General features: G+C 35.7%; 1 protein-coding gene across 1 annotated transcript in view; it reads right to left on the reverse strand.

Annotated features, from left to right (window-relative positions):
• The window catches only part of CFAP54 (cilia and flagella associated protein 54), a 301,093-nt gene that overhangs the window by 194,497 nt on the left and 91,015 nt on the right, over positions 1-15,581 (reverse strand). The window contains exons 20-23 of the mRNA XM_027594798.2: positions 13,762-13,938; positions 9,878-9,970; positions 9,422-9,607; positions 1,547-1,683 (exon numbers count right to left, since the gene is read on the reverse strand). Coding sequence (XP_027450599.2) covers positions 1,547-1,683; positions 9,422-9,607; positions 9,878-9,970; positions 13,762-13,938 — 593 coding nt within the window. The remainder of the gene's footprint in view (positions 1-1,546; positions 1,684-9,421; positions 9,608-9,877; positions 9,971-13,761; positions 13,939-15,581) is intronic.

The raw sequence follows: 15,581 nt of genomic DNA on the forward strand, positions 1-15,581 counted from the left end.
TGCTGGCTCTCTCTCTTTACCTATGACCTCCTGTGGGCCCCCAAGTGTGTTGTATAATTTCCAGATCCTATAAGCAATAAACCTTTATTTTTTTCAAAATTTCCAGATGGTTATTTCTGAAGGGCATCTTGCAATCATAACAAGAACCACAAGGGCTAGTTCAGATACCATATTAGTTATTGATGGCCTCACACCAGCATAAAACATTTTCAGCCCTTCCTTGGTTCCATCTCCTGCTTCAGCCTCTTAAATGTAAGCAATTTCCAGCATTCAATTCCAGCTTCTATCTTTTCTGCAAAACAGTTCTTCTTTGGGAGACAGCATTTGTCAAAATTTCGATGATGACCTCATGGACAATTTCTCAATCTATCTCTAGCCTTGATCTCTCTCTTAACGACTGAGCCACCCAGGTGCCCCAATAGCCTTGATCTCTCTCTTAAGTGTCAGCACTAAATATTCAACTACCTACTGGGCATCTCATATCCACAGAGGCATCCTGCTGGAAAACTTAACTCAAAATATTTCCTATCAAATTCATTATCTCCTCCAAAAACTTGTCCCACCTCTCCCGTTCCCCTAGTACATGTCATAGGCCTGCCTGCCAGTCAGGGAACAAAAACAATCCCAGTCAGCTTCACTACCTCCACTCTCTTGTCCTCATGTCGCATAAAACCTTCCAAGCTCTGTCTCTTCCTCTTCCGAAATGCCTCTCAAATCCATCCTGCATAGCACCTAGCATCCTTGTACATGGTAAATGCTAAGTCTACATGTGTTTAATTGAATGGAATTACACCTTTATGTGAATAAGCATTATCAAAGCCTTGCCTCAACCAGCATGAGCATTTAAGGTCATTATCTTTGACTGAGGAATGAAGGGTTTTATCTTCTTATTAAAGACATTAACAAGCAGGTGAAGGAGATTGTTGTTTTTCAACTTGTTGTTGAGACAGCCTGAAATCACACTAATGCTCATTTCTGAGGCTGTTCTTAAACTTTGTTTTTTTAAGGAAAAACAGCTATAAAGCAAAGGATGGCCTGTGGTTTTATACGACTCCTACCAGCCTGTTTGCCATTGCTGATGGTCTAATCCTGGGAGCCTCTTCAAGCAAAGGAAAAACCTTCTTATCCTAATAGTCCACTCATGAGACTATAACTTGAACCCCAACCTGACTGTTCTTGTTAAAAAAATTCTCAAAGCATATTTGGTGTTTTCTAGTATAACTGACAATATCTTCGTTAGTATTTGGTATTTTTTTTCCCCATAGCCTTCATTACTCTAAATTCAGAACGCATCTATATGCTTCCTGTGCTCTTTCTGACTCTGGCAAAGAATTTTCTAACAAGGACTCAAGAACTTGGAATGTAGATACTTTGTGTGTGTGTGTGTGTGTGTGTGTGTGTGTGTAGGTACTTATTAAAACACTTATTAGAAATAGTTTTAAATTGACTATCTTAATATGAAATTGAAAATTAATTATAGGCTTCACACCCAACACCCATATTTTCAATAGCCAAATTAATATTTTAAAAGAATATTTCTAATTACCTTCTCTGTGTAATAGTCATTATATTGCTTAAACAAATAAGAGATCGTTCATCTTGATGTGGTGAAGCAACAAAATAATCCCAAACTGGTGAGAAAGCCTTCTTAGCCAACTCATAGGTACCGGCCTGATAGGCAACCTACAACAAAAAGTACGTTGTCTAATGGGATATTTTTATCTGTGAAATGTATCTTTTAAACAGAAATTCTGATAAGGTCCGCTCACACACTAATTTCTTACACAGTTGTTCACGTTTGCTGTTTTGTTCTACAGGGCCACAGTAAGATATCAATGGCCACTGGCAAGGGAGGCAGACACATTTTGAAATCTCTTTTATTTCTAAATTGCATGGAAATTTGAAACTCTGTAAGGATGTTTCAAATTCTCATAAGCAAAACAAAGATCACATCTGAGCCAAATTAATTTCATTTCCATCGATCTCGGCAGTGCACTCCATTTATTATAGACACTGTTATAATGAACAATCTGTTCCAAGAGAAACAATCAGATTTCCCAAACCCAAAATATGAAATATACTTCATTCTTTTCTGGTGCAGACTGACACTTTCAGAGCTTTTTTTGTGCAACAAAGGGTTCACAGCTAAAAAGAGTGAAAAACAAAACAGAAATGCTTCCAAGAGGCCATATTTTTAATTCAACACATTCAACATTAGGCAAAATAACTGATTTCGCTGGTAAAACAGAAGTTCGAGAGAAAAAAAACCAACAACTTACCTATTTCTTTTGGTAGAATATATTTCTTTACAGATATTCCCTAAAATCATTCTATTCAAATATGTACGACAATATGAAATCTCACCATGTGAGTTATGTGCTGCTTCAAATCCTTAATGGAAGCAGGTAGAATATAAAGTATAAATAAATTCATTAAATTAAGTATGTAAATGACATGTTGCTAGAATATATTCCACTCAAGAGAACAACTTACAGGGCCAGAACTTTTTAAATCTGCCAACCCCGCACTCATAATCAACCAACCAGTAAGGTTTTATGAAGTTTCTCCTCTGTGCTAAGTGCTGTAAGGATAGGTTCTTCAAAGCTTAAAATGACCTTATACTCCATTAAACTCTAATCAAGTTACAGACATAAAACACATGAAATCACCAGAAAAACTACAAAGAATAACATAATAATTGTGGACGCTGAGAAAAGGAGAAATGAAGACTTCAAAAAGGAGTCAGGGCTTGAGTAGAACCCTCAGGCAGGAGTAAGGTTCAGATGGGCACAGTTTAGACGTGGAACCTGAAAAGGGTCCAATAGTGAAAATCACCATCGTGCATTTAGGAGAGACTGGAAAGACACATCAGAATTTGAAGAAAAGCAGGAAATATGATGGACAGGTAAAATGGGATATGATTTCAGAAGGCCTTGAAAATCAGGTGGAAGTATTTAAAGATGTCAGGTACTGGTCCAAGCACTCTACATGCATTATTGTATTAATTCCCCATTACAGCTTTATGAGGTGAGCTCTATTACCATTCCTATTTTTCAGATGAGGAATCTGAGGCATTAAGAAGTTAAATAATTTGTAGAGAGCCTGATATTCAGTAAAAATAGTAGAGCCAAGACTTAGAGTGGTAGATGAGGTCACTTCTCTGGCTGCATTGGTCAAATGAAGGAGTTGGACTAAGTGGTCACTAAGATACCTTATAATTCTAACACTTAACATGGAAATTAATAACAAATGATGTATGAGTTAGGTGAAATTATAATTGAATGTTCTTTCCTGTTAAAATATATCCTTCTAAAAATAACATCATTTATTCAATCAGTGGACATTATAAAACAAGAAAAGATGCCATGATCAAACTAAGGTTTGTAAATTCATGAGTTTTTGCGGGTTAACACAGCAGTGCCATGATATAAGATGGTGACCTGGTAGTAATGGGTAGAATAGATTTTAGAGGGGGTGAGGTTAAAATGAGAAAGAAGCACTAGAAGACTAATGAAATAATTAAGTATAGTAGAGACCTCCTCCTTGATACATGACCTTCTCATGGTTTATAAAGTTCCACACTTGGTTTTTTTCTCCCCACATTCCTTTTCAGTGGCCTTTGCAAGCTCCTACTCTTTTCCCCAATCTCTTTATATTGGCACGTCCCAGGGCTCAGTCTTTGGACCTCTCCTCTCTTCTATCTGTATTTATTTCCTCAGTGAAATCATCCAGCCCCATGGCTTTAATGGTCACATGACTACTCTCAACTCCTCCTACCCAGACCTTTCTCCCACACTCCAGATTCATTTATCTCACTGACTATTCAACAGTTCTCTCTGAATATGTAATAAACATCTTACCTCAACATGTCTCAAAATGAATTTCTGATCTCCCCTGGCCGCAAATCTACACCACCCACAGCATTCTCCAACTTAGCTGATGTCAAGCCTATCCTTCCAGTTAGTCAACTAAATATCTTAGAGTCATATTTTATTTTTTCTCTTTACATTATTTCCACGAGGAATTCTTGTTAACTCCTCCTTCAAAACATATCCAGAATCTGACCAATTCTTACCACATCAGCTACTACCACATGGCTAAGCTACCACAATCTCTCATCGGATTACAGTAGTAGATCGTCCCTCTGCTTCCATCCCTCCTCTATTATGGTCTCTTCCTAACATACAGCCAGGATGAGCCTCTGAAAATGGAAGTCACATCATGTCATCCCACTTCTCAAACAACAATAACAATAATAAAACCTCCCCAATGGTTGCCCATTTCACTCAAACTAAAAGCCAAAGTTCTTACAATGGCCTAGAAGTCTTGTCATGGTTTGCTCCCTGATCCACCTACTTACCTTTTACCTCCCTAACCAATTATTCTACTCTCCATGGGTCCCTCTGGCTCCAGCCCCACTGGCCTCCTTGTTTATCAAACATACCAGGTACACTTCTGCAAACAATAGGCTTTTGCCCTAGCTCCTTCTGCAGAATGTTCTGCCTCCAGAGACCCCCACCCCTGCACCTCCTCTAAGTCTCTGCTCAAATCTCACCTTCTAGATTTTTTTATTTATTTGAGGGAGAGAGAACAAGCAAGGGGGAGCAGCAGGCAGAGGGAGAAGCAGATTCCCTGCTGAGCAAGGAGCCCGATGTAGGACTCAATACCAGGATGTTGGGATCATGACCTGAGCCGAAGGCAGACCCGTAATCGACTGAGCCACCCAAGCGTCCCTCAAATCTCATCTTTTAGATGAGTCTTCCCTGATCACCCAATTTAATATTCTGATCTACCTTCCATTCCCTCACTTCACACTTCTAATTCCTGCCTCTATACAGGAATTAGACTATACTCCACTTTTTCCTTCCATAGAACTTATCTTGTAACTAGATAATGTACTTACTATGTTGATTGTTTATTACATATATCTTATCATGGCATTTTGTTCGTTTTGCTTAGAACAGTGGTTCTCAAAGTATGGTCCGTGGGCCATTGGCATCAATATCACCTAGGAACTTGTTAGAAATGTAAAATTCCACACCCTACCCCAGACCTAGTGAATCAAAAACTCTGATGGTAGGACACAACAATCTGTTCAACCAGCACTCCAAAACACACACGCAAGGTTTAGAATCACTAGCCTGGAGCAATGCATAGCACAGAGTAAGCACACAATAAGAGCATGTTAAATAAATTTTAAAACCCTCTTTTCCTGGTAATTTCCCTCTACCCACAGAAGAGGACACTCAGCAATTCTACTGTAACACAGCTGACTGCCCCAGGGTAAGTGCCTGACTCAAACTGGGTGTTTTATAGCCCCCTCTGCAAAGCAAGCCACCCAAAGTGTGGTTCTGCCGTCGAGGCTAAAGGCACTACATGCACCAGGAGAATTTGAGAGAAAGTTTACTACTCACACAAGGTGCTCCCAGGGAGTGTTGGGCAGGCACAAGCAGGCCTGGGAAGGAATGGGTTGGGCCTTGATTAGTGGCTGGAGGTGGGGAGGGGTAGGAATGGGAAAAGCTGCTGCCACCTGGGAGATTTAAATCTTCTGTTAGCACCAAAGGTGAGCTCACAGACCTCCTATCAGCCTGCCTATGTATGGAACCAAAGGAAAAAAGAGGGGTGAGTTTTAAAAACAAGTCAGTGGTCAAACATCAAAAAAGATGTCAGACTCATTTTATATGGTGGGCCACTCAGAATCTCTTTCCTAAGAATCTAGAATCCAGATTAGGAGCCAGCCAGGCAGTCTCCGTTTATAGCTGAAATGGAGGGATATAAAAATGCAGGAGCTGCCATTTTTCCTTCAGAGATGGAAAGTAAAGAAAGTCAGTCTTTAGAAGGAGAAAAAGAAGCAGATGTATACAGAGAACCAAAGGTATGAGACCTACAGTTGCCTGGAGTCCACAGCCTTCCCAGGGCCTAGCTGCATTCCCCCAAGCCAGGCTGGTGCCCTTAACTTGCGATCAGAGTCCTAACTGAAACCGTAAGTCAAAATTACCTAAATATAGGTTATTGTTGTAGTAATGAGATTGATAAAAAAGACAGTTCCAAGGAAGAAGAGATGACATCTAGCAGAGAATCTAGCACAAAATAGACAATAAATAATTCATCAATAAACACATGAGAGAGTAGCAATATTCAGTTAGAGGATAAAAGGAAAAAGAAGAGTTGAGACTTCTTAAAGAGCTTTAAAAATGGGATGACTACCTTTAACCTGGTAGATTTATTGTTTTTAATTTGGTCATAGACAAAGGGCAAATCTCTATTTATCAAAGAGTTTTGGTGAATTATTCATATATAAAGTGGAAAAAAAAGTATGAATTTCATTCTCCTTGCCACCACTGCTATTACTGACAAAGCATTCCTGTCCCAGCATCAAACTCTACTGCAATACTGATCATCAAGACCCACTGAGCAATACCAACCCAGGGAGAGAAGAGATGGCAGAGACATGGGCTCTAGAAGACCCAGGCCCATGTTAGAAGTTGAATATATGACTTCCCTGAACCTAGACAGAGCAGTAGAAAGGTATGAGCTGGTTCAAGGGTCAGGCTTACCATCTGATACCCAAGTAACTGTGGGTTACTTAATTACATGACCTCCCTGAGACACCTTTTCTCAAATAAAATGGCAGAGGAAGGATTAAATTTATTTCAGTTTCCTCAGCTATAAAGTAATAATACCATCTCGCTGAGTTATTGTAATAAACATACTAATGAATCTTTAAATACCTGGCACATAGTAGTTTTTAATTAAATGATATCCCCCATTTCTTTTTCTCAATAAGCCACTGTTTCCACTCATTATTTGACTGAGTAGTTCAATAACCCAGCAATATATGACACTGGGTCTTATATCCATTTTAGAGATAGGGAAATTGAGACCTAGTAATTTGCCTAAAATCCTGCTCAGAGGTTTCTAATTTTCTACATTCTACATTACATTATCTAGACATTCCTGACTGAAAGGGGAAAAATAAAAACAAATGAAGCTATAAAGAGGGGGAAATTAGAAAATATATCATTCATAATCTTTTTTCAAACAATTTTCCAGATAATCTAAATTAATAGCTTTCTACATTAAGCAGAAACCTAGTGAAGATTCAACTGATTTTATTAATGTCCATAGAATAATGTTGAGTTGAAAGTCTAACCTAAAATTCCAAGCCAAGTTAATCATAGGCATTTAGTGAAATGTCTCTATTTCTTACTATAAAATATATATGATAATATTTTTTAAAAGATTTATTTATTTATTTGAGAAAGAGAGCAGGATAAGGGGCAGAGGGAGAAGGAGATGGACAAGCAAACTCCCCACTGAGCATGGAGCCCAATGCCAGGCTCAATTCCAGGACCCCAAGATCATGACCTGAGCCAAAACCAAGAGCCGGATGCTCAACCGATTGAGCCACCCAGGTGCCACGTATGATAATATTTTTTAAAGAACTGAATTATCCTGAAACTAAAAACTAACCACTCTCATGAAAAATAGATTGCAATTCCAAAGGAAAGGGACATTTCCTTGCTAGTACTTAAAAGCTTAACTTGAGCTGTAAATTAAGTTTTACTAAGTTTACTAAGAAAGAAAATTTTGCTTCAGTCACTTAACATTATGAGAGTTAATGCTCATATACTGTCATAAATTAATATAGTACTGCATATATAGTATCAATAATGAAACACTGGGCATTACTTTATGACACTTCTCATTATTCCAGCAGAATAGCTTAGACTTCGTTTTATTAACTTTTCAATGAAAGTTCTGCCAAATGAAACCCAAAAGTCAAACGTCCCTGGAGAAAAATTAGGCCTTGATAAAATACTCGGTTCCTCACTTTGAAATAACTCCATCACTGCAAATTAGGAAATATATTAGATTCCAAAGAAATAAAAACATCAGAAAACCATGAACCAATATGACATGCTAAACCAATGCTAGACAAATCCTAGCAATTCTCTCTATTTAATTTTCTTTGAAAAATATGATAATGTAAAATAGCACTAAGATCTTACCTTATTATTCTAATCAACTATTAAGAGAAAAATAATAGCACAATAGAAACGTGATAAAATTTAAAATAGCCATCATTTCTAGAGCCAACAATAGGCTTAAAATTAAGATTCTCAAGACCTAGGTCAGTGAGTCACCTTTTCTAGTGTCCTATTCACTGGTGTTATTTTAAGACAGGCAATGATTTCAGCAAAAATGTTAATTCATGAGTATATTCATAACTAAAAACATTAACAATATTTATTAAGTGCCTACTGTGTGACAAGTGAACTGGTTAAACATCATGCATAATTCTATTTAATACTCATAATACCTCTGGGAGGTAGCTACTATTACTATTCCCACTTCATAGATGAAAGTTACTTGCTCAATATCATACGGCTAGTGTGAGGAGCTGGAATTTGAACTCAGGTCTGTGTGTCTTTAGCAACTCAGAAATTTCACTTCTGTAACTCTCTCCCTCCAAAAAAGTAATCATGGATGTAGACAGAGATTCATATACCGAGATGTACATCACAGCTTTGCTTATAATAACACAAGACTGGAAAATATCAAAATGCCCACCAGTAAAGATTACGAAGTAAACTACAATCTATCTGTAAGATGCAGTATCTTTAAAGGGGCAACATCTTTAGAAGATGTAGCTGTTAAAAATTACGCTATGGAGGAATATTTAATGGAATTTAAAAAATGTCACTTATATATTAAATGACAATATCAGGATAGGAAATAATACATATATATATCGTGATTAGATTATATATTATATGCATATGTATATATATAAATGTGTGTGTGTATAAGCACATACACACACACACACGCACACAAATGAAAAGATAGCTCTGGATCAGGGTTTCCCAATCTTGGCACTACTGACATTTTGGGCTGGATCATTCTTTGTTATGGAGGGCTGTTGTTTGAATTGTAGGGTGCTTTTCAGCATCCCTGACCTCTACCCACTAGATGCCAGAAGTACCCTTTCAGGTTATGACAACCAAAAATGTCTCCAGACATTGACAAATGTCCCTTGGGGGCCAAAATTGCACCAAGTTAAGAACTGCTCCTCTGGATGATAGGATAAACAGGTAACATTTATTTTCTTCTTTGTGCATTTCAGTATTTTCCAAATTTCTAAAATTAAATTTAAAATTAAAATTAAATTTTTACAATAGCATTTTTTCCTGGATACATTTGTAATCCAAGAAAAAAAATGCTATTGTAAAAATCAATCTCACTAAAAAGAGAAGGAATGATTCCTATTTTTATGAGACTAAACTGTAGTAATGGAAATATGTAATAACAAGAACTTTAGAATATCCACTGTGATTTTTTTCCCATTAGAAATTACTTAGTGACAGTTTAACAGAAAAAAAACATAGAGGAAAAAATTAACAGAAATCTCTTCTACCTGCGTCAAGAACATCCGAGCAGTAACAGCAGAAAGAGGTGGATAAACTAGAACTGGTTTAGTTGTCTCTCCAACAGCATCACCAATAAGCTTCCCGTTAGAAGAATAAGCAGCAATTGCAAAGACATATTTTTCATTGGTTTCTAAACCTTTCACTTCAAAAATGCTTTTACCATCAGCTGGTATCTGTTAAAAAAAAACATATTTCAAGTTTATGTATGGAAAACTGAAGTAATGTGACTTTAAAAATATAATTAAATAACCCTTATATGTAAAAAATAAATAAAATAAAACCTTTGTATTTACTGTTGGATTTTAGCTATGATTTAAATTGAAATTAGAGAAATTCACTGAAATAATGACACTAGAAGAGGGTTAAAAAAAACACTCAGTTGTCATTAATGAGACTTTTGGTAAGATTTCCTAACATTTAGAGGTTTTTTCAATTTGACATACCGCTTCTCCTGAGTTTGGGAGATGATTATTATTTAGCCTTACTTTTCCATAGCTCCCTTCTGCTTTGCAACCCAAAATGCAGTACCAGGAAACCTGCCGAGGAGAGAGATGAACCCATCATCTATAGTCTGTTTAACAAGGCATTCAATTTCTTTTATCAAGATGTGGCACTTGTTGTGATGAACACCGGGTGTTGCATGGAAGCACTGAATCACTTCATTGTCATTGAATCACTTTATTGTACACTGTATGTAATATTACACTGTATGTTGACTAACTAGAATTTAAATAAAAACTTAAAAAACAAAAAACAAATACTTTTCCAAACACAAATATAGTTATTCAACTTTTAAAACATGGAATCTAACTAATGATGTACTATACGTTGGCTAACTGAATTTAAATAAAATAAATAAGATAAATAAAATAAATTAAAAAAACATGGAATCTACGTTTACAAATACACTTAGGTTTAATCTCACAAAAATAAAGACAAATATAGGGCTCATTTACCTGGGACTACAAAGACTATTATTCACTATTTATTTTTTAACTACCGTTAACTGAGCAGTTTCTATGTGCTACGTATTGCTGGGAAATTTACATAAACTTTCTAGTATTTGCAACATCCCTATGAAATGGGATTACTGTGGTCATTTCGCTTTAGAGGAAATGGAGACACAGAAATGTTCAATAACTTGCCCAAGATCAGATAGTAGCATGATACTTGATAATTCTTAACTATAGAAACCAAAAGCAAAATGCAAATTCTACAGGAACAGTCAAACTTAAACTTAATTAAGTGGTTAGAAATGGTTCTTCTGCCCAAGATGTCAAAATAATGGAGACTCCTCATAGGAATGAACTATTCTCGCTGTAAGGGAAAAGGGAACAAGTTGATACTGAGGGAATAGCATTATGAAGGAGCCATACTGTCCTGAGGTTGGGGTTGGGTGGGTTGTCATCACTGTGTTATTCTCTTTTCCACAGAGGCTCCACCTCCCAACATCTCAACACCTAAATGACAAGGAAGGGGCACCTGGGTGGCTCAGATGGTTAAGCGTCTGCCTTCAGCTCAGGTCATGGTCCCAGGGTCCTGGGATGGAGCCCCACAGCGGGCTCTCTGCTCAGCGGGAAGCCTGCTTCTCCCTCTCCCACTCCCCCTGTTTGTGTTCCCTCTCTCGCTGTGTATCTCTCTGTCAAGTAAATAAATAAAAAAAAATTTTTTTAATGATAAGGAAAACTGGAAAGAAGGGAGAAAGTAATTGTCTCTAAGAAGCGATTGCCTATATAGCTTAGCTTAGCTATTTCTTCTTCCAGGTCAACAGAAAAATCCTAATGGTGTCTTGTCGGCATGACTAGTTCTCAACCCTGACTGTGCAGAGTCAGTTTTTAAAATACAGTTTTCACAGAACCAACCATTTTTTAAAATAACATATGCCCAAGACTGCCTAGCCTCAATGAATTAGAGTTTCTGGTACAGGTGTCCAAACCTTTGTGTCTACAAAGAAAACTGCTCAAGTAATTAAGGAGCACTTGACAAAGGTAGAACTCCAAGGACAGAGACACAGCATTGAAAGAACTTGAAAGCTGGAAGCCAAAAGGGGGGAAAAGTCAGATGAATTTCAGAAGAAATTTAAAAACTAACTTTCCATGCAAAAAGAGTACCATTTAACATTGAGGGGAAAAAGGCAGAAAGATTATGCTACATGACTTAAATTATTATTTTCTCTAAGTTAAGCTCTCTACATAAACCAGAATTTGAAGGATAAAATTCTCTCTAAAAGCATTTTTAGAAGCAGGATTTATGTTTCTATTTTGTTCCACAAATAAAGCCATCTTAGTTTGTGTAACTATAAGGAGCAGTGTGAAATTAGAATCTACATAAGAGTAAAGACACCATGAATAAATCACCACTAACTTTAGAAGTAAAAGTTTATTAATAACATCAGCATTTTCAACTTTTAAAACAGATTTTAATGACACAAATGCTTTAACAAGAGATTTTGATAAAACAAAAGATGTCTGAACGCTAAACCAGAAAACTTATTTAAGCCCACAGCACCATCTAGTGTTGATGCATATGTAACAGAAGGTAGTAATTTCCTGGAACACACAACTCTACTAAAGCATCATCTACATAAACTTCATATGATGTGCTAAGTGACAGGTCCTACAACTACAGGTCTGATATGGAATACTTGTATCTTCCTATTTCTAAGCATTATAAAATAAGATAAACTAGTCACTTATTTGAAATACAAAAAAAAAATTGGGTTAAATAAACCAAAACATTTGAATAACAACAAAGAAAAACCCTTGGTAAGGCATCCAGTCTTAGTTCTATACTGAATTTCCAAAATCAGCAAATCCTCATTCTTAAATAGATCCAAACACAACCAAAATTGAACTTTAAAAATGCTAGCAATTGCAATAATGCATTTATGATAGCACAGTTCAGTGTTAAGATGAAAGTTACTTCTATTTCTCCAATTATAAAACATTATAAAGGTGGCATTACTTCTCACTGATGTCCATATCCCATTAGTCTGAAGCTCCTCAAAGAATGGAATCAAGCTTTGTGATTATTTTTATATCTCAATTACCTCACACAGAGCTGGACAGATAAGAGATACTCAATAATGTTCACTGGACAAAATTTATGAAAAAAAATCATCAAATAATGTAATCACACTCTATACCATCATTAATTGTTTTAAGCAAACTTTACTATATATGTTTAATATAAGATATGGAGGGACATCAACTAATATGCCAGGAATATTATATATTATCTCATTTAATTTTCACAGTAAACATATTTTACAAATAAAAACAATACCACCACCACCTCAAAAAGTACATTTAGATTTTCTAAGGTCATACTGTTAGTAAGTGGTGCAGCTGGAATTTTAAACCTGTATCTCTCTGACTTTAAAGCCTGTGCCCTTTCCACGATACCAAGTTGATAGACGTTCAAGCAGAATATCCTAAAGACAAAGATAAAACTTTTTTATACTACGGGTGCCTGGGTGGCTCAGTTGGTTAAGCGACTGCCTTCAGCTCAGGTCATGATCCTTCCCGGGATCAAGTCCCGCAATGGGCTCCCTGCTCAGTGGGGAGTCTGCTTCTCCCTCTGATCTTCCCCCCTTCTCGTGCTCTCTCTCTCTCAAACAAATAAAATCTTAAAAAAAAAAAACTTTATACTACATCAAAGACCATGTTGTTGATCATCCAAAAGAGGAAATTTAATATTTAAAATATAAATCAGACGGAACGCTTATGAGGACACTAAATCTCAAGTTAGAGTCACATTTAGGCCAAGTTCCAAGGCATTGGGGATGGGAGAAAGAGCTCATTCTTCAATAAATACATAAAGATTTATGACTTATGGTTGGAATTGTCATTTGTTTACATTAAAAGAATGCCCATTTACTTGGAAGAACTCTGGGAAGAACATTTAAATTTGCTATCCCCAAATTTCCTCATCTCCATCACTGGCTCTGAGAGTAACTTCCATGCTCTTCAAATGCCTTATTCCAGTTCAGCTGAGACCTTCCCCATCTTGAACACACACTAGGATGTCAGCGTAGGACTATGCCATGGTAACAAAGATACTTAAGAGACAAATTCTTCTCTACTGCTTCTCCTTACTATATATTTGAGTACAGCAAAGCTAGACAGAGCATGAAGGAAAACAGCACAAAGAAGGAAAGGTCTTGAAGAAACTAAATACAGTTAAGATATTACAATACTAATCCCAGTGTTCAGTGCTTATAAATAAGACTATTCAAGTCCTAAGAGCAAGAAAAGAATCAATCATGATAGTCATAAAAGTACTTATGTTGCTTTGCCTGAAATAAAGATTATAATGGGCAACATACCTTAACATCTGAAATAAATGGAGCAGGTTTCAATGTCACAGAACAATAAGTTCGGGATAGCAGGATAGGTGGGGGAGGGGATCTGCTTTTCTTTCTTTTCGAACTTTCCACATATTTTTGATATGAATATAGGGTATTCTGTTCTGCTTCAGTCTTCTCAATTAAAGAATATGCTTCCTATAATAAAGTGTGAACATAGAAAAATACATTTCAAGATTTGAACTGCATTTCTATTTGTAGAATGCTGGTAATGTTAAACAACATTATCATGCTATATGTAGCTTTTTGAGCCTCAGTGTTACACATATTTCAAGCATCAAATGATTTTACAAAAGTAAAAAATAGCTACTAAGATTAAGTAAAAAATACTATAAATTAAGTAAGGTAATGGAGTCATATTTATATACCTAGTATGTTCATCATCATTATAATATATCAATATTAGACATTTCACTTTCATATCAAGCCCTCTGAATATCTACCATATTTCAGTGTCCTTAAAAAATTCATAGCACGATCATCTACATTTATACTAAAGAACTGTACACCTACCCTTAATGTAACTTGAAATGTGACTCTCAAGTAATAAGACTATGTGATTTATGAAATGAATATTATTGAAAGCTTCTTACTATCAGCAAGTAGAAATAAAAACACTTATTCTGTAAACCTGAAAGAAAGGCAATCCTTATTTCAAAAGGTAACACATTGAAGGACAACACACAAAACAAAAAACATAAAAGTCAGATCTGAATACTTCCAAAGAAAGTTTATCTGCAATAATAATGCATGTAAATGGGTTAAACTTGTCTTTTAAATTAAATTAAAAAGGCAAAGACTCTTGAATTGAGCTCCAAAGCAAAAATCCATGTAAAGATTAAAATTAAATGGGTAACAGAGGAAAAAATAGCCTTTCCATTGTACTAGGACAATTAGATGTCCACATGCAAAAGTAATAAAGTTGTACCCCTACATCACACTACATACAAATATTAACTCAAAATGAATTACAGAACCAAATGTAAGAGACAAAATTATAAAATTCTTAAAAGGAAACATACAAGTAAATCTTCATAACTTTGGGTTAGGCAATAGTTTCTCAGATATGACACCAGAAGGAAACAAACACACACACACACGTAGATAAACTGAACTTCATCAAAATTTCAAATGATACCATCAAGAAAGTAAAAAGACAACCAAAAGAACGAGAGAAAATAACTGCAAATCATGTATCTGATAAGGGACTTGTATTCAAAATATATAAGAACTGTTACAAGTCAATAATAAAGACAAATAACCTCATTAAAAATGGGGACAAAGGGTTTGAACAGACGTTTCTCCAAAGAAGACATATAAATAGCCAATAAGTACAAAAAAGATGCACAACATCATTGACCATTTAGGGATGAAAATACAAAATTAGCAAGCTAATTCAAGAAGCAGAAAACTTAAATGCAGGATAATGATAGAATAAACTGAGAAAGATATCCAAAAATTTCTTCCCACAACAATGTCAGGCTCAACTGATCTCATTTTTTAAAAATTTCAAATCTTAAGGAACTGATAATTCCTATGACATTTAAAATTTTTCTAACTACGAAGAAAGACAGCTTCTCAAATAATTTTACAAATTATTGTAAGAAAACTTGAAAAATGACTGCACTTAAAAACAGAGCAATCTTCTTACAAATATAAGTGCAAACATTCTAAATAAAATACTAATACATTGAATCTAGCAATATATTAAAGGAATAACATACTGTAATTATATTCTCTATCTCCCAAGAATACATGGATAATTTAATATTAGGAAGTCT

This window comes from Zalophus californianus, chromosome 9 (genome assembly GCF_009762305.2).
Source record: "Zalophus californianus isolate mZalCal1 chromosome 9, mZalCal1.pri.v2, whole genome shotgun sequence".
NCBI classification, from domain to species: domain Eukaryota; kingdom Metazoa; phylum Chordata; class Mammalia; order Carnivora; family Otariidae; genus Zalophus; species Zalophus californianus.